This window comes from Tetrao urogallus, assembly GCF_951394365.1.
Source record: "Tetrao urogallus genome assembly, chromosome: 2".
NCBI classification, from domain to species: domain Eukaryota; kingdom Metazoa; phylum Chordata; class Aves; order Galliformes; family Phasianidae; genus Tetrao; species Tetrao urogallus.
The window spans coordinates 83832382-83852132 of NC_136814.1; the positions used below are offsets into that span (position 1 = coordinate 83832382).

Consider the following 19751-nt stretch of genomic DNA (forward strand, 5'->3'; position numbering starts at 1 on the left):
CAGGTGGCCAAGAAAGGATTGTATCAGGAATGGTTTGGTAAGCAGGGCTAGGGAAGTAATCCTGCCCCCGTACTTGACACTGGTGAGGCATCACCTTGAGTACTGTGTTCAGTTTTGGGCACCTCAATATAGAAGAGACATTGAGGTGTTGGAGCAGGTCCAAAGAAGGGCAACAAAGCTTGTGAAGGGCTCAGATAATATGCCCTATGAGGAGAGACTGAAGGAACTGGGGCTGTTAAGTCTGGGGAAGAGGAGGCTGAGGGAAGACCCTATCGCTCTCTTCAAATACTGAAAAGTGATCGCAGTGAGAACAGGGTTGGTCTCTTCTCATTGCTGACAGGTGTCAAGACAAGAGGAAATGGCCTTTCATTGTGCCAGGGGAGGTTTAGGTTGGATATCAGGAAAAACTTCTCAGGAAAAAAAGAAAGGGTTGTTAAGCACTGGAATAGGCTCCCCAGGGAGATGGTTGACTCACTATCTCTGAATGTGTTTAAAATCTGTTCGGATGTGGTGCTCAGGGACATGATTTAGTGGTGGGTTGTTAGAGTTAGGGTAGTATGGTTAAGTTGCAGTTGTACTTGATCTTTAAGTTCTTTTCCAACCTGAGCAATTCTATGATTCTATGATTCTAAGTTTAGCCATGGCATTAAAAATTCACCATTTGCTTAGCAGTCTCAGAAATCCAACAAAGTCAGCAGGAGTCGTATAAGAAACCAAATGTGTGTTCATAGGAAGCTCAAAATCTAAAATAAAAGAGACCAATTATGGAGAAATGGAAGACTAAAGGGATGAGTAGAGTGGTGAAGAATGAGGAGGCAAAATTAAGTTTTAAGTAAATAAAGCATTTGAGGTTGAGAGTAACACCAACTACGTTCAATTTAGGAACATTTCACACTTATTTTAGCAATAGCTAAGAATTGGCAGATGGGACACAAGGAATGTAAGTTGACACACAGAAATTTAGAATCTGTGAAAGTGATATTAGTTGCAGTTCCCGAAAATGTCTATGACTTTTCTTGTTTTCTTGATTCTTGCCAACATATTCTACAATAATTCTACATTACAAAACTGTAATGTGCTTTATTTCCTTCTCAATCACAGTTTCTTTTTTTTTTTGCTAAGTGCTGTCAGGAGTTTGCATAGTGTATGTCTACAACATATTCATATCAACAGGAGCATTTTTAGTATGATACTTTCAAAAGTTGAACTTATACAAACTTTTATTAGTATGCTGCAAGGATCAAAATGGAAAAAATAATTTTTCTGTGGCAGCTTTCAACCAGTCAGTTTTAAGTAGAGAATGCAGGAAAACTGTTCCTATAAAAGTACAGCTACTTTGGGATATAGTGGAGTTTACATTAAAGAACTAGAAATATAAAGAGAATTGTAGGTGTCACAACAACTGCCCAAAACAAGGTAAGTTTTCCTTAGGAAGAACTCTTCATCCTAGATTCATGCATACAGTTTGTTTATAATGTATGCCCATTGGAAGACAAAAAGATTCATGATGAGTGATAAAGCAATAGATTATAGGCAGATTTTAATGGGTACCTTGAGGCTATAGTGAACTCATAAGAGTTCACTGTTATATAATAGTATATTTTGAAAAGGTCTGTTTTCTGCCTTTTCTGTGTAAGAGCTTTTTTCTGTTTTCTGTGTAAGAGCTTTCATCATGAATGTGCTTTGGATATCACTTTTTTTTGTTTGTTTGTTTTTTTCTGGAGATACAGGACATGAGTTTCCATAACAAAGCAAGTGAGACAGTGCACTGATTGAAACTGGAAGTGGGGATAAGGACTCTCATGATTACAGTGAATATTTTCCTCTGTGCTTATGCTGGTTGTGCAATAAATGCACAGTCAACTGTTGTGAATGTCATTAAATCAGATCTCTCCAAGCTTTCTGACAACTGCTTCATCCTTCCTAGAAATAGTCTTTGATGGCAAATACTGAATATTTGATCTTGTATGCTCTAAGAAAAGCAAAAAGTAGTAGAAGAATGTAATCCACCAATATGAGATTTGATACGAGATGCACAGATTTTGATACCTTGCAACTAGCTCAATTTTCATCTTTTCCTTACAGTATCATTTATGGCCTATGTACTTCTGAGTTCTAGTACTGATGTAAATGTCCCTAGAAGACATTGCCATAGCAACAATGGTACATTCAAAATATTTTTTTTTTATTTTATTTTATTATTTTTTTAAGTGAAAGGAAACATAGTGTACATACAAGAATTTCTGGTTCATTCAGTTAATATTTGACAGTGTAGAAATCCATATTATATTACTTTATATTATATTATATTATATATTATATATTATCATATTATATTATTACAAAAAACCTCCAAATTGTTATACCAAAGAATTTGCTATTATCTACCTGTTTTCTTTCTCATTATGTTCACTCTTCCAGTGTTCCTCTGTATCCTACAGGTGACAGTTTCAATCTTCTCAAGAAACTGGGGAGTTTAGGATTTAGTTATCAGCATCTTGAGACCTCCCACAAGAGGATAGTCATGCTATGGATTTCTTCCTCTTTAGTCTTAAACCCAGTTGGTTTTTTTATACATATGCATTTTTTTCTGCTGGATTGCTGTTTATCTGGCGGTGATTGCTGGTGATGTCACCCCCTCTCCGGAGGGTCATTTCGAGCTGAAGCTACAGCAGCCAATGTGCTCCTGCACAGGGATTATACCAGCAAATTTCAGCACAGATCAAGGCTAAGTTAGCCACTGTACTATACACCTTGGGCTGTAAGGGCAGTGTTGAGTGGGAGGCAGACAGTTGTCTGTCTTGATGGAGCAGGCCTGGATGGAGAGAGTAATTCTCTCCTGTTGAGGAAATCCAGTGGGATAGAAATAATGACTGAACAAACTGAGGTTCCTGGGAGGAGTGGGGAGTCTTCTTGCAGTGTCTGCTTCAAAAAGCAATTTTTATTGTTAAAATGGTAAGCACCTGAGTGCTGGCAGCTTTGCAGCCCATGGTAAAGGGATTCCTTTACTTTGAGGAGATAGGCAGGTGAAGTGAAGCAGCTTCTCAGGAAGACAGGGAAAAGGCTTTCCCTCCCTATTAAATCAAACACTGCTCTAAAATGCCCTCTTGTGGGAGTCAACATCCAAGATCACTGTAATTATCCCATAGGAAAGAGGTACTAGACAAAAACTGACAGATGGAGGCAGTGCTGACTTCTTCCCAGGTAATGCTTTGTTACGTTTTATCAGTTAGAAGGCTTTCAAGTACCTTTAGTGGTTGAGATAGATAGAGACAGTCCATGTTTGTTAGGGTGGACAGCCTTGTTAAATTAGAATCATAGAATCACAGAATGGCCTGGGTTGGAAGGGACCTCAAGGATCATGAATCTCCAACCCCCACTGCCACAGACAGGGCCAGCAATCTCCAGATTTGATATTAGACCAAATTAGAAAAAGATCTGTTCCATTTATCCAGACTAGGTAATTCCAGGAATTATCAGAACCTGAATGTAGTTGAAATAGGAAATTTCAATACTGAATACCAGGACACTTGTGGTGCCTAAAGTACCAAGATAGCTTGAATCAAAGCATAATTCAGGTGGGCTGGTATGGAATTCCCCAGTGATATAGAAGGAGGAGGCAATTTTGGGGGGTATTGGTTACTAACCCTTTTCAGAATTTGGATGGGTTTCCTCTGGCACTATCAATCCCAGGAAATAAAAAAAAATAAAATAAAATTTGGAAGTCAGTGCCCTACACAAAAAAAAAACAAAAAAACACCAAAAACACATGTTTTTTCATCTCAAATAATTGACAGGGTTATTCTTTCCCTTTTACCTTTTTTAAATTTTAGAGATTATAATTAAAATTATTTGAAACTGTGCATATGTCCCTCCATGTAGAAATCATTCCTGTGTTAGTAAAGTGACATCAGTGAATATTGTGGAGAAATAACGTAACTCCAAAATGATTTTTACTCCTCTTGCTTGAGTCACTTCAGTATCTTATCACCCAATTAATTTAACCAGATGAGTAGAAACACAGAAATATAGTAGGTTTGTTCAGCTGAATGCCATGAGTTATTGATAAGATATTAAAATTTACACAATTAAACAGTAGTGAAGAAATCTTGTCATGGTCCTGAATTTGCTAATTATTTTTTCATGCATGCTTTCTGCATGTAGCAATGATTTGGAATAAGTCTGGAATTGTTTTAAATTGTTGGGAAAAGAAATCCAGGAAAGCAAAAAGCTTATGTGAGCTGCAAGCTGCTGATCAGAGCACCATGTTCTCTCTGGGAAATAATCATAGAAATAGGTGATACAAATTAGCTGGCTCTGGATTATCAGTAATATTTACTTTTTACGTAAGTGACTTATTTTAGTCATCACATGTATCCACCAGTCATAGCGCAGTTAAAAGCAACTGTCATGATTTTGCCAGGTCCTGTTAGTACTTGGCTCTGAATTTTGTTATTATTTATATACAAGAGATTGTTGATCTGACTTCTTCACTTATATCATGGTCCACATGAATGCTTTATGAGTAACATGATCCTGGTTTTAAGTTTTCCACCTCTCTCATTCTTGTTTGTTGTTATAAGAGATAAGATGAAGGGTCAAAAATCTAACATCAGTTGAATGTTGACTTAAATAAGTCTTTAAGCTTTACAAAGCAGAATAAATACATTTAAAGCCTTCTATATCTTTTCTGAAGATCAAATCTATGTATTTTCCTCTGGCATGTCTCATACAATGAGTTTGAGAAATCCCATAGTGGCTATTGCGGCTGAACAAGTGGTCATTCTAACACTGAACATTTATAAATCAAGATTACAAAATGCAGTGTGGTGCCTTCTAGCTCAACCCTTCCATCACAAGACAAAACTTGACACCTTGTTTGTGCTTTAAATCTTTTCTTGTGCATTTGATTTAAAGTCTTTCTAAGGCTTTCAGTGAGTATGCAAAATCTGTCCTCTTTCAGGCAGTTTTTGGACACAGAGATTTAGTCAATGTCAGGACATCTGCACAGTTTAAAATCATTGTCTGTTCATCATCTGTTCCACAGTGATCATCTCCAGTTCTGTACTCAAATGATTCAAAGGAAGGATGTCATAAGAAATCTGTCAGTGCTTACCTACATTTCAAGTCACAGATATTCAGCCTCACATGCATCCCATATCAAAAACCAGGTAGCCTTTTAAGTGATACCTCCTTAGAAAAACAAAGTACCTCTGTCTTATCTTTAGACTGAGTGCTGGTGTTTTTCTGCTCAAACTAAAACCTGAAGACATACAGCTGCACAAGGATTGTTTTTTTCCCCTGGCCAGCAGAGCTCTGACCCACAGTGGGATACTAGAATGGGGCTGTGCTGCTGGGCTGCTGGCTTGCAGCAATACCCCAAAAGAGAGGTCACTTAGGGCAAGCTTCCCACAGTCGGGTGTGTAAAACTAACTTTCTGGAAAATAAACACTATGCAAATATGAAAGAATATTCAATATGTATTTCTTTGGTTATTAGAGAACATTTATCATTGTGTCTAATGCATATACCTGCTTCCCCTGGAAGGAATTCAACTTAGAACGCTGAGTGGAAAAAAAGAGATCAGTTGAGTCTGTTTAAGTTTCATCATGCTGAAAATTACATTACATAGAAATTTTGATAGGCTAATATATATGAAAACCTATTGAATTGCAAGAAAGAAAAACAAATCAATTACAGTTCAGTGGCAATGGTTTTTCCAGTTACCTAAAAAACTAGACAGTTTCTTTTGTATGAAGAATCAAATGGCACATCTCTCCAGTAGTTTCTCATTTGCAAATGCTAAGCATGATTTGTTTGAATTACAAGATGAATAGTAACAGTCAGAAACATCTGAAAAAAAAAAGGTAAATTCATTCTTCAATCAAAAATGTAATTAGTTTATGTGGGATTTACTTTATCACTGCTCTACTAGATGTTTTCTATGATTATTTTTTTATTTCATTTTATCCCTTTATTCTAGATATGTTTTTTTTTTTTCAATAATGATGCCAATTGTCATGTATAAAATAATATATTTAGAACATAAATCAGTATTTTGAGGGCATGACTGTGTATTTAATTAATTTACATAAATTGAAACATGATTTAAAATGAAGGGGTTTACTTTGCATTAAGTTAAAAAAAAGTTGTGGGTTGCTGGGAAGTCCTTAACATTTCAAAAATGGAAAGCAATCATGTCTAGAAAACCTCATACTGCAATTAAAGAACAAGTATTAAACTGGAAAAGATTATTTAAATTCTTTATTTTCCTGAATTTTTGTAAGGATGTATTTAAATTTTCCTAAACTACCTACTTTTTCTATAAATAATTTATCAGGGTTTTTTTGTGTGTTTTATATATACTGTGATGTCATACATGACAACATAGAATGAACAGTAATATTCCAGTACAGTGAGTACCATTTCTTTTTTTTTTTGTCTGACTACATATGTAAAAAATAACACATGGATAACAAAACAGAATTTCCTACTGCATCAAATTTTTCATTATAACTATTTCAGCTAAGCTGTTTGGACTAAACTTTATGTTACAACATGAGCAGTAAGTGAGTGAACTCTGATATGAGAAATCTGTCAATTTCCACAGAGCACATTTTCATTCCTCCCAAATATCCTTCCAATGGTTCCCAAAGGGAACCTGCTTTGGCAGGGGGGGGTTGGACACGATGATCTCTGGAGGTCCCTTCCAACCCCTACAATTCTGTGATTCTGTGATTCTGTGAAATATTCTGTTACTGAATTTGGAAAATGTAAGGGACATCTTACATAAGAACAGCTTCTTCTAGGCTTGGGGATTTTTTGTTCTGTTTTCTAGCAGACAGCTCCTCTTCTGATAACAACAAGAATTAAAACTATTGGTCTTGGACAAAGCCCATTCTTCAGTTTAACAATTTGTAGCACTTTTACATCTAGCATTACAATCTAGCATTGTACCAAAGGTTTTGATATTTCCCAGTATACACTGGACTTTTTATCAAGTGCAGCAATTCATGTTTGGGTCCCCTGTTCTTCGGAAGCATCATGCTAGAACAAGTCTGACATTATCAGTTTTAGAATGACCACACTAGTCACTATATGTTGTGCCATCTTCAGTAACACAGCTGGCTTTTTCTTCCTCACTCTTCAGAGTTTTAGGGATTTTTTTGCTTATTTACACCTCTTTCTCAGATCTGCAACTTCCTATAATTTCTGATATTGCTATATTTGAGGCACTCTGCATATGTTAGGCATTTGTTTTTTGTCTCTTTTGTTATCCCTGGAATAGTGTTTGCTCAGCTTCTATGTTTGCATTATTACCAGCAAACAGTGCCTAGGTGCCGCCTTTCTTTAGGGCTGCACTGCTCTGTAGAATTGTTATTCCTACCTACAACTTACTAATAATAACAACATGAAACTGTTCAGAACAAAGGAATACTAAAACAAACATGGCAAGATCCATGTGACCATTACACAAGTCCTAAGGTCTCTTGTTAGCTTGATACAAAACCTGTGGCTTGATGCTAGCAATGGCAAGTCCATAGGTATTGGGCTACTGGGAAGCAGTGGTGATGATGGGGATATCATCCTATAGCCAGACTCAACGCATTTGAATGGTCAATTTGCCAGGGACTACTGCTTGCCCAGATCGGAGGAGTGTCTGGTGTGGGAAGGGAAAAGTGTTAAATCTGGAATATTTTTTTTAAAGCTGTTTATACAACTTACATCAGAAGTCTTCTTCCTTAGCATTTTTGCATTCAAGCAAGAAACAGAAGTGCATATATTATTTGCTCTGGTAACATCAGAGCAGCACCTGACAGCCAGTTTTCCTAGGCATGTTAAAGCATGTATGCTGCCCAAGGACAGAACATGTATATTCCAGATTATGACAAGAATGCAACAGGGCCCAGCTCTCTTGAGGTGGGCTATCTCTGACACTATCTCTGACACAATATATCTGACTTGCAGAATTCTCTTAAATTATTCCCAGAAAAGATAGCCAGTAGCAGAAGGCTATGATAAGTGATTTATTCTGGGAGCATTCTAACTCCTAGATTGCAGGTTGTATGCTCTACATTAAGTCTGTTTACCAAAAGGCTGTTAATGTTGCCCATTAGCCACCTTGTACTGAATCTAATTACTTAGTTTTGATTAAAGCACACATTGAATCCAAAAGCGTTCAGTTCTGATTTGAATGCATAGCCAGAATATGGCTGGCACTTCTTTTAGTAGCAATCACCGTCAGAATTAGAAGTTTATATTAAATACTTTGTGTACATTGTAGTCAACTTTGGACTGTTGTGTATCATTACCTTTCTACACAAAAGGAAAAAAATTCTTACTACTCATGTATTTTCTCTTTGTAGATACACACTGTAATCAAGTCACTTCTTAGTTTTGTTTGTTCTAAATGAGATTTGTTCTAAATGGAGATCTTTAAGCTTTCGCCAACAGCATACTTTCTTGTGTGGCTGAATAAATGGCAGAGCTTTTCCTGCATCCCTTCCACATATTTTTAAATATATGGGGCTTTGAACTGTATGGAACTTTGTAGTATGCATAGGTAAAATTACCTTTAAACATAAATATTCCTCATTTTTTTGAATACATCAAGCATTCTTATTTTTTGTCATAGCTTTGCAGTTGGGTTCCTAGGCTGAAGTCATCCTCAGCAGTCCTTTCTAGATCACTATCACTGTTTCCATACATACAGTTCAGCTCCAGCTTACTAGTTGCATCTTTTGCAGCTGTGTATCTTCTTAGTTTCTTGTATCTGGCAGCAGTACCTGACAAAAACTGACTGTTAGTAAACAAACAAACAAACAAACAAAAGTATTTCAGTCTATCACAAAATTTCCATCAGCATATGCTTGTTTGCTCTCCTGTAGCAGAAATTTGCCGTGTTCAGGAAAGGAAGTGAGAGCGGAAATGCAGAGCTTTGGAGAATCACTATTGAACTAATAGAGCAAAAGTTTTACACCTGCAGAAAATGAACATCAGAGAACCATGAAGTGGCTCATTGATCTTGTTATGATTTTTTCAGCTGAAAGGCAAAAACTTGCTGGACAGCTACAGGCTAAGAGTGTCAAAAGCTGTATTGCCCCTTATTCATGTGTATTTGCAACTCTGTAAATATGTTGTTTTTATAAAGAATCTTTTTCTCCTTGTTAGCACTGATATTTTTATTACATGCAGTGTGTCCTGTGCTTCTCTTGACTACTGCATGCCTGGTCTTGGCTCTAGTGAGAATACAGAAATGTGTTTAGATAGGGTGACAGAGTGGAGATGCAGATCTGCACAGAAGCACAGGGCTCTCAAGCGGCAGCTCTGCTGCCATATACCAAGCAACTTAAGACCTTTCCTATTTGGTTCTAAATTTCCCAGACTTTTTGATGTAGATGATTCTTGGTCTTACTTACGTGCCCACCAATTTAAAATGCTTGTCCTATTTTACACTATTATGAGGCATACCAAATTTCAAGACAACTCAATTCACAACTCAATAAACATAAAAGCCCTTTGATCTTCTTCAGCGTTGTAGTGTCCTGTTAATTACATAATCTTAATACTAGAAGAAAACACTAAATATCATCTGTTCCAGCTTCATCTCACAGAAATCAAATACCACTATACCTAATTCCTGACCTGTCTGTCTCACATCTCTCTTAAAGATGTCCAAAGCCATTCCTTATCTTCCTCAGGTAACATATTAAGTATGTTATTATTCTAAGCATTACGAGTTCTTTAACATTTAATCTGACATTTTCTCATAGCAATTTAAATGTATTTTTTCTTATTCTGTTGGCTATGGAAATGGAGAACTAAAGACATTTGCAAAGGCCTTTTCTTATTCGATGACTGTCATCACATTTCTATTCAAACTTTCCTTATTTAGGCTTTACAGCCTGATTAATTTTTTGCTTTTCTTTTTTCCTTAGAGGTCCTGCTTTGTAGTTCTTTGTCATTTTTTGAATGGTCCTCTTGACTTCATTTCCTCAACACAGCAGTGGTCACAGCACCAAGCCAGGTGGAGTTCAAAAAGTGTTTAGACAAACGCTCAGAGACAGGGTTTAATTTTCATGTTATTCTGTATGAAGGCGTGAGTTGGTCTTGATGATCCTTGTGTGTCCTTTCCAACTCAGGCTGTTCTGTAATTCCAATTCTATTATTTAATTCAGCTCACTGAGCAATGCAAATGAACTCCAAATGAAGCTTTATTCCGGGCAGACAAGAATGGAAGGATTAATTTCTGTGTCTAACTGGCTATGTTCCTTTTTTGTATCTCATCTGATTTTGGAGCAAAATTCTATTTTTTTCTCCTACTTAACTTACGATCTGACAAATTATGATATCTTTCACTTGTTCTTATTGAATAAAAGAAACTTTATCTCCAATCAAAATCTATGAAGACTTCTAATCCTGTCCTCCAACTTAATTTTTGTAGATTATTCTACTGTCCACCATTCAGACTGTTGTTGAAATTCTTGAATGGAACTTGTCCCATGGTAGACCTCTTCCAGAATCTCTGCAATTTTTTCATCTATTTTGGAAGTATGCTGATAACTAATGTACAAATGTGACTTTCTAGCAAATTTTACTTATTCAGTAATACTGTCTTGTCATTTCCATCTAGTCTAGTTATCAGTGTGTCATGTGAGATAGGAGAAACATTGCTGAGATTTGAACTAAAATGTACACTTTTTAATTTTAATCAACCAGAAAAATAGTTCTAGTGTAGAATAGAATTTATTTGCTTACATGGAGCTCATTTAGAATAAATCATGTTTTATTTCTAGTATCTTACAATAAAGCAGGTTGTTGTTTTTTTCCCCATTTTTTTCTACAGGAACTGAAATTACCCAAATGGATCTTTAATTTCACTGCTCCTTCTTTTCTCCTTTTTTAAAGGCTGACATCATGGAGTTTTTAGATACTTTAAATATCTTTCCCAAGTTCACAAAGTTTTTACCAGCCAGCTCTCAAAGTACCCAAGGATGAAGTTCATCAGGCCTACCTGTCTAAACACCTACCTCATCTGAATGTTCTCCAACCTATCTTCTTCATTCAGCACTGAGGTTTTGCCCTTTAATCATAGGTATCAGTTATGATAATGATCTACTTGAAGCTGACCTTTTTAGCAGTGATTGAAACAAAAGAAGCATTAAATAATTTAGCATGATGGCAATCGTTATCAGTAGCTGTCCTTTTCCTCTGAACTGCAAACCATACCTTTCCTTCATCTTTAATGCTGAAATACATACACTATAGTATCTTGCTACCCTGCGCATCCCATGGTAATTAAATAGTATTCAGTGTCTTCACTGTTTTGATTCTATGCTTACACGCTTATGCTGTATTTCTTAGGTTATCCTTATCTTAGGTTAACATCTCTGAGGTTAACCTGACCTATTTTCTGTTAGTTGTGAATTTCATCTTTTGAAACCAATAAGGTGCTGACCAGGTCTCCTAAAATCCAGAGTCCTTCTCCCACAGAAACTTAAAGATAAACTTAAAAAAAGGAGCAACTTCCTTAATTTTTTTATTATTTTTTTTTTATTATTATTATTTATTTATTTATGTATTTATTTTTTTTTAGTTCAGCCTCTCAGCAGGTTTCACATCACCAGCTTTCTGCAATTCTTGTGATTTTTCTGAATTCCTTTGCTCTCATGCTGTTCACCTCCTCTTTCTTCCTCTTGCATGGATATAGATCACTTTCATCCAAGTTCTTCATTTTATTTTCTTAATATTCAGATACCAATCTTCCCTTTTTCTTGGATGCATATCTCAGATAATCTGTGTTGGAGCTGCCTTTTCTGTTATTGAAGAGGTTGCCAATAATGCATTCAAAAATCTATGAACTTTTTATTTATAATTCTTCCACAGAGTTAGATTCCTGAGAGACATTACCTATCTTTTATATCTGATTTGAGTGGCATAAGTAATCTTCCATCACTTTGAGTAGAATAACAAATACCACTTGCTTACATCAGTGCTAGCTACATCTTTCTTTCTTTGTCACACGAGCTGTTCTGTTATCTACAGTTGACTCTTGTTTTTGGATCAGAAAGATCCCAGTATAATTACTATATAGCATGCCAAAGCTTGCAGTAAATATATTCAGTATCCAACTGCTAGGTGTGGATGCGTGATAGACTGTGGATTTCCTTTGGTATATTGATGAGTTAATTGTTACACGTATTACATTGTATTCTAAATATTCTCTTTTATGTCCTCTCAATGCTCTCCCACATTTTTTTTTTCTTTTGTTTTAGATTTTCTGTTTCGAAGGAATGGGTTTATTTAACTAAGTAAGGAAGCAAATTAGATTTTTTTTCTTATTATTGTTACTGAGGCTATAAAAAAGTTTTTAAAATGTGGCAGATAATTCCAGTAATTACAGTGTTGAGATGTAATACTAGAACACACAAAATACATTTGCAAATTTAGCTTATACTTATTCCTTTACAATATTCAATTTGTTAACTATCAGCTATGATGTATGAACAGCTCTAGTTTTAAAGCTGTCAAGCAGAAATAAAATAGTGTTTCAAACCTGGAAAAGTTAAATTATGCAGTTGTCACTTGTACTGTGAAGTAGCTTTTCTGCTTTCCCAAACCCAGCATGATTTATAGTTTTAATGTTTCATTTTCTTTTCTGTCAGACAAAAACTGCTCCACAGATATTGATGAATGCGCCTTCAAGCCCTGCCAAAATGGAGGCCATTGCCACAATTTGATTGGTGAATTTTACTGCAGCTGTTTGCCAGGTAAGAAGTCAGGTATTATTTTGGTGAGAAATGTTCTGTGGTATTTCTGAAAGAAATATAGTTTTTTTTCATGAGATCAGAGAACTAAACTTTTAAAAGTCATTTATTTTGCTTGAAAAGAGAGAAGGACTTAGCAGGCACTCTTTAAGAGTACTTGACAATTGTTATGTGGCTAATGCCACTAGAATTTGCCTACAAAACATGGCTTGGATCCCAGAAATCATGCCTTGCAAAATGAATGGTCTCAGAATATCAATGTTATTCACTGAATAATCTTTAAAGAATTCTACATTTCTGAACCTTTTCTAAAATTAATTTTCCACTTACCCTTCTGGTTTCCTTCTTTTCTACTTGGAGAAATGATTTTTGAAATTTCTTATTGAAGAAACATATGAAAATTTACATAGCAATTAGTTGTAATCAGTATTGCCTGCACTGAAGAGAGAAGCTATTACTAACTGAAATGAACATTAACAATAACAGATCCATCTTTTTCTGTTTTAGAAGGCTTGGATAATTATTATCAGATACACAGTATCCTATAAATATATGAACTTACATAACTTGATCATGTTTTTTTTTTTGTTTGTTTGTTTGTTTTGTTTGTTTGTTTGTTTTCTTCTGTAAAGCTAGACTGATGTTGTAGACCAACTTCTATACACAGGACTGTAATGGTAATATAACCAGCTCATTTAAATGTGATGATTGTATGATATCCGATTATTTATATTTCCTTCTGCTTTCTTACTTGAGGGTCAACTAATTATCGTGTGATTGGAAAGAAGTAACTAAAATAAGAAAACATAGAGCTTTTTCAGTTGCAGTTCTTTCATAGTATTAGGGCTCTTGGATTAAACTTTGTTCCGTTGTGTCAAGTCAGCAATGTAGTAATTAGAGGATCAAGCTTATTTTTGAATAGAAATATTTCCTTATATTGGATAGAAAAAAAAGTGGTTAAAATTATTACATCTATATAAAAATTATAAGGTTTTTATATAAGAGATTTAAGAATCAAATACAAGTCATTTCATCTAATGTCTAAATTGCTTGAAACGTATTAAGTTTGAAATGTAGGAATAGCAATCACAGCCAGTACTGTTACTAAATCACAGCATACGTACATAAAAATAACATCAATATATGCATAAAAAATAGCTGGCATATAGAGGTAAGTAAACATGTGCATTACAGAGGCACACACATACAACCTCTTTTAAAACCTCAGAATCTCCATGCAGAATTTCAGGATGCAGAGTATCTGCTATGCAATTTTTGTTTTAATTTATTAAAATAGTTAATTTTTTTAAGATTGATTGTTTGTATTCTGTTACTTCTACTTTTCAAGTCGCAAAGTCTGTGACTATATTTCACTTCTCTTTCTGTATGAGAGAAACCCAATGTCACACCTCATTTTGTCAAAGAGTATTTTGTTTTCTGCAATCAGTAACACAACAAGAACTTTGAAAGCATCTGCCTGCTCTACAGGACTGAAATATTGAGATCATATGCATGAAAAGAACATTACAGTAATGTAAAAAGTATTAATATGAATTCTTAGACTACATACATTTTCCAGTTATGTTTTGATCTTGTTAGATATAGTTAATAGGAAGTGTTATTACAGCTAAAAAATTCAGGATGAAAATTAACGATTTAGATGGTTAATAAGGCAGTTATGCAGATGTGTACTAGATTTGAAAGAAGAAGGCGAGGCAGTTTATAAATAAAAGAAGATAAATAATATGTAATGACTACGTATTGTGAGGTTTATTACTACAGAAACTGAACTGCTAACAGGGACGTGAGTAGTTTGTTATAGTAGTTTTTCCACATTTCCAGAGAGTATTCTCTGGCAGGTGGTGACTTAGATGGAGGAATAAGTTCTAGAAAGTTATGCATGTCGTAGCTGTTTCCCTTTTAAGGAGTGAGCACAGTCTTCACCTTACTGCTAACTGGGGACTGTCGAGCACCTGCTCAGCTAGTGATTGATGAGCAGTTATAACTTGGTAGGAAGAAGCATAGCTGCTAGAGCATAGGAAATGAAAGTTTTGTAAATGCATAGGGGGAGTTCTGAAAACTGCTCGGGATTTGCGGCCTTTGTAGTGATTGCAAACGTGGGCTACAAGGCAGCCTCCAGTGTCAGCTGAAGCAGGCCAAGTCAGTCTTCATACAAACAATGTTACCAAAGTGTCATGCAGATTCTTCTCCTTCTCTCGAGATTTTCAAAGCCTGCCTGGACACTTTCCTATGCAACATACTGTAGGAAACCTGCTTTAGCAGGAGGCTTGGTCTAGGCTATCTTCAGAAGTCCCTTTCACCCTGTCTACAAAACAGTTCTTTGTTCCTGAATTAGACCTGCTCAGCCTGAAGAGAATTTTGAGGGAATATCTATGGGGCAGCCCCAATACATCTATGAAGGGGATTACCACTACCTCATGTGATAGTACAAGGACTTCCAAGAGCTCAATATCAAAGCAAGACAAGAGGTAATGGATATGAGTTGGAACACAGGAAAACTCTGATCAGATACTGTAAAAAATGAACAAACAAAAAACCAAAAACCTAGACACTTCGACTTGCTGATGGTGAGGATTTAACTTGATGGCCTTAAGAAGTCCCTTCGAGAACAAAATATTTTAACAGTGCATTACTGAATAAGGGATCTTTCCTCCATTCTAATTATGCTTTATAAATATAATACTTATAGTTGAACTTTGAATTTAATTACCTGTTCCTACATGCACAGTATTTAAGACTGCAAGCGTTTGAGCCATATAATAAAACCAAAAGTTTTCTTTAATATTCATTAGAATGTCATCTTCTATCAATCAACTTTGTAGATGGAAGAAATGGAAGTGTTTGTATACAATATTTCTAAAAAGCCAGTATTTACATGAATATTTTAAAACTTCTCAAATGTCACTTTTTCCCCACGTACTAATTTAATATTTTGTTAGGAAATAGTTTCACATCTATACAGAATTTTGAAAAAAAAAAAAAAGACAAACTAGAAATATAGTACAGTAGTGTAGCAAAACTGATTAAAATATTAATTGTCATGCAGAAATCTTACCTTGAAATAGAAAACTAGAGAAGTACTGTTCCTGGTCTAGTGAACGGTGTCCCTGCCTATAGCAGGGGGTTGGAACTAGATGATCTTAAAGGGTTCTTTCCAACCCAAATCATTCTATGATCATCCCTTCTAAAGATAACTGAATGCATAATTATTTTTTTTTTTCCCAGTGGTATTAGTACATGATTAGCATGATTATTAGAGAAGACTGATTTTGAAACAGAAAATCCAGTCAGTTGCGGTGCTTGGGCTGTTAGATTCAACCTAAAATAAATTTTTGTTCAGTTTAGCATGTTGAATCAAGGAAGTATAGTTTTGATTAAGAGAACTCATACAGAGAAAAATCATTAATTAAATTCCTTATTGGGAGGTTTCCTGTTCTAAAGATTACTGTACCATGAAATAAGACTGTACTTCCCTTCAAACCTTTCTGGCAACTGTTATTATGGAGTAAAAGTTTATTTATATTTGAAAGGTTTTTTTTAATTTATATTTAAAATTTTTTACTCCTGGAAAGACTTCAGGAAAACTTTTGTATCTTATGACTGTAAAAAACGAAGTGACTCATTGAGGTAACAAATGGGAAATAGAAATCATTCAGTCCTTCACACTGCTACTACACAATCATCTTTAACATAAAATTTATAGCGATGACTTTTTTGCTTTAATTTCAAAGTTGCCTGATCTGTAGGGGAGTCTGTAGGGGACCTGTTAGGTCATGGCTTGAACTGGTGATTGAGCACCTGGAGAAGGGATGCCGCTGGCCCAGGGAGCACGGGTAGTTTGCACCTGTGCTCTCCACGTGACCAGAAGGAGTGGAGGCACCCTGGGCTCATATACAGACCAGCCACTGAGGAGAGGATGCTTCGTGGATTTAGGCTGCTTCCTAATAAGGAATGCTGTATAGCCAAAAATTCCCACTGTGAGTTGGGTGAGTTTTGTATATGACTACCTGCGAGTACTTTGCCTGATATTGCCAAGAGCTTCTCAGAAGCAATTTTGCTTCTTTGTCAGCAGAGTCTAATCCTTCTTATGTGGAACCGTTTCTCAATTTAAGGTAGTAATTCTCTTGGTGAGTAGTTTACATTTTTATCAGTTTCTTATCAGTTGCAATTTACTTATACGTTATGAAAATCTTTTTCTTTTCCATTTATATATCTAATATCCTTATTTATACTGTGAAAGCGTTCTTTCTAAGCAGGCATGTCTTGCTGGCTGTAGAAATGCTATTTAGCAGTTTATCAATAACGGATAATGCTGTGTGTATTCATATAGAGAAAAGCAGCTGTACTCAGTATCTTAGGGAAGCAGTGGTTAATACACTGAGTTATCGTGGTACTTCTCTTTGCTGAGCCTTTATACTGAAACTTATGTGGGTAGCTACATCCAGGAGATAGCAGTGTCTGCCCCTCCCTCTGGGAAGAAGGCTGACATGCTGATGATCATAGCTGCCAGAGAAGTGCAGCTGGGCTTCCCTTGTGATTCTCTTCTCTGATATTTGTGAACGTTCATGTATATTCTTACTCTGGAAATTCACGGAGTCATAGGGGTTGGAAGGGAGCTCTGGAGATGATCTAGTCCAAACCCTTGCTAAAGCAGGTTCCCTGCAGTAGGCTGCACAGGAGAATTCCTTTGCATTTTTAAGAATCTTGATACGGTTTGCTGTTTTGTTTTGTAATAATGGTATTCCTCACTGAAAACTTGATACTGTAGGAGATCTGACTGTTTATTCTACTTTTTCACGGAAGATTTTACCAAACTAAATGTCACTTATTTGTTACGTTGCATATAATATTTTAGACACAAAAAGCCTAGGAGAAAACAAGGATTATTTTAAAGGTAGCACTGACTATGACAGTGAGTCAGACCTGCCTGGACGCCTACCTGTGCGACCTGGTGTAGGGAACCTGCTTTGGCAGGGGGGTTGGACTCGATGATCTCTGGAGGTCCCTTCCAACCCCTACAATTCTGTGATTCTGTGTGATTCTGTGAGTCATCTTTTATGAAGAATTGTGGAGGTTTGACATTGATGGGCATCTCACCAACACAATGACATCCTCATACTCCCCCTTCTTCAACAGTACAGGTGAAGAATGAGAAAAGGGCTCGTGGGTTGAGATAAGGACATGGGGATCAATCATCAGTTAACGTGAAATAGAAAAGATGGACTTGGAATAAAGGAGACTAATATAATTTACTACTTATTGCTAGCAAGCTAGAGCACTGAGATGTACAAGCAAAATAAAAATGCTTCATCCACTTCCCCCAGAGTGGTGCAGAGGAATAGGGAAAGGGGGTTGTAGTCTATCTATGCTGTTCCTTTGTGGTCCCTCCTGTGGGATGCAGTCCCTCAGGCTGCAGCTCTGACAAAATGTCCCCAATGTGGCTCCATGCCGTGGGGCTCCAGCACTGTCCCCACAGGCAGCAGTAGCTCCCCCAGCCCTCCTGTCCCACTGCAGGCCGGTCTCCTCAGGCTGTAACTCTGGCCCAGGCTGCTCCTGCAGGGATATCCATGGGCTGTGGCCTTCAGACTTCATTCGCTGCTCAACTTCAGGCTCCTCTATTACTGCATGTGGAGCTCTGCTCCATGTGTTGCCCGTGGGCCTCTTCTGGGCTGCATGGGGCTTCTGCTCTGTGTCTGCAGCACTTCCTGCCCTCCTTCTGCACTTACCTCTGTTCCTGCAGGGCTGCTTCTCTCACAAATCTCATTCCTCTCTCCCAGCTGCAGTTGCACAGTATTTTTTCCCTACCATAAATGTGCTCTCCAAGCATTGCTCATGACTCTGCTCTGGCAGTGTTGGGTCCCTCTTGGAGCAGCTGGAGATGCTACTGTTATGACATTGGGCAGTGCTGGGTTGTGCTCAGAGAGGTTGACCCTGCACCCCCTTCACTACCAAAACCTTGCCAGCTGTAGCCAATAGAAGAATAAAACTTGTAAATATTTTGAAGTGTTTGTGAAAGAAGGGCTACAAAAACATAATTGTACAGGTCCATTCTTTGCTTTTTCACTCTGTGGTGTAGTGGTTAACCTGTCATTTCTCTTTCCCTTGTAACACCTACCTTAACTATCATGCTGTTTAAGCATGATATGAATAAGTGTGTTTTATTTCAGCTTTCTAAGAAGTTATATTATACTTGTTGAATAAATCATGTCCTCATGAAACTTGGACATTGCTATCACTTCCTGCATGTCTCAGCAGAAATGTCAGACAAAACTAATCATGGTAATACAACTGAATGCTGATTGGTGCTAGCCTTAAACTTAGAAACTGACAGATCAAAGATGATAATCAGGGTAAGTAACATTGTCTCATTTGAGGATCTAGGATAAAATCTAGAAGTGCAAATGTTTAACCCATCCTGCCTTCACAGAACCACCATACCTGCTGTACAACAGGCTAGAATCCTGAAAATGTGAAAAAAGTACTTATGTTTACCTTCTACATCTTATTCCTCTTTCTCTGTTATTACTTCTTTACGTAAAAGACTATTTTAGAATTAAGCAAAAATAACTTCAAAAACTTGTAACCTACTCCGTGTCAAAGAAACACCCTCCAAAGAAAGACTACAAAAGCATGAGTCATTAATAGCTATTCCTCTCAAGCAAAGAATTGATTGGCTTTGTGTTCAAACTGATTGGAGAAAATTAACTTTCTTCACAGCAGCCCCAAGTGGATCTGTGTTTTAGACCTGTGACCAAAATAGCATGAATAACACAGACTTGTTTTTCCTATTGCTGAGTGCTAGCACTAAGCTAAGAACTTCTCAGCTTCTTGCACTGCCCTGCCAGTGAGCAGGTGTGGAGTGCACAGGAAGGGGATGCAGCCTGAAGAGTTGACCTCAACTGGCCAAAAGGGTATTGCATACCACATGATGTTGTGTTCAGCAATAAATCTGGAGTGGATATA

General features: G+C 36.6%; 1 protein-coding gene across 1 annotated transcript in view; it reads left to right on the forward strand.

Annotated features, from left to right (window-relative positions):
- EYS (eyes shut homolog) overlaps positions 1-19751 on the forward strand; it is a gene marked incomplete at both ends in the record, with an annotated part of 656806 nt that overhangs the window by 92391 nt on the left and 544664 nt on the right. Inside the window, one exon of the mRNA XM_079532608.1 lies at positions 12666-12770. Within this exon, the coding sequence (XP_079388734.1) occupies positions 12666-12770 (105 nt within the window). The remainder of the gene's footprint in view (positions 1-12665; positions 12771-19751) is intronic.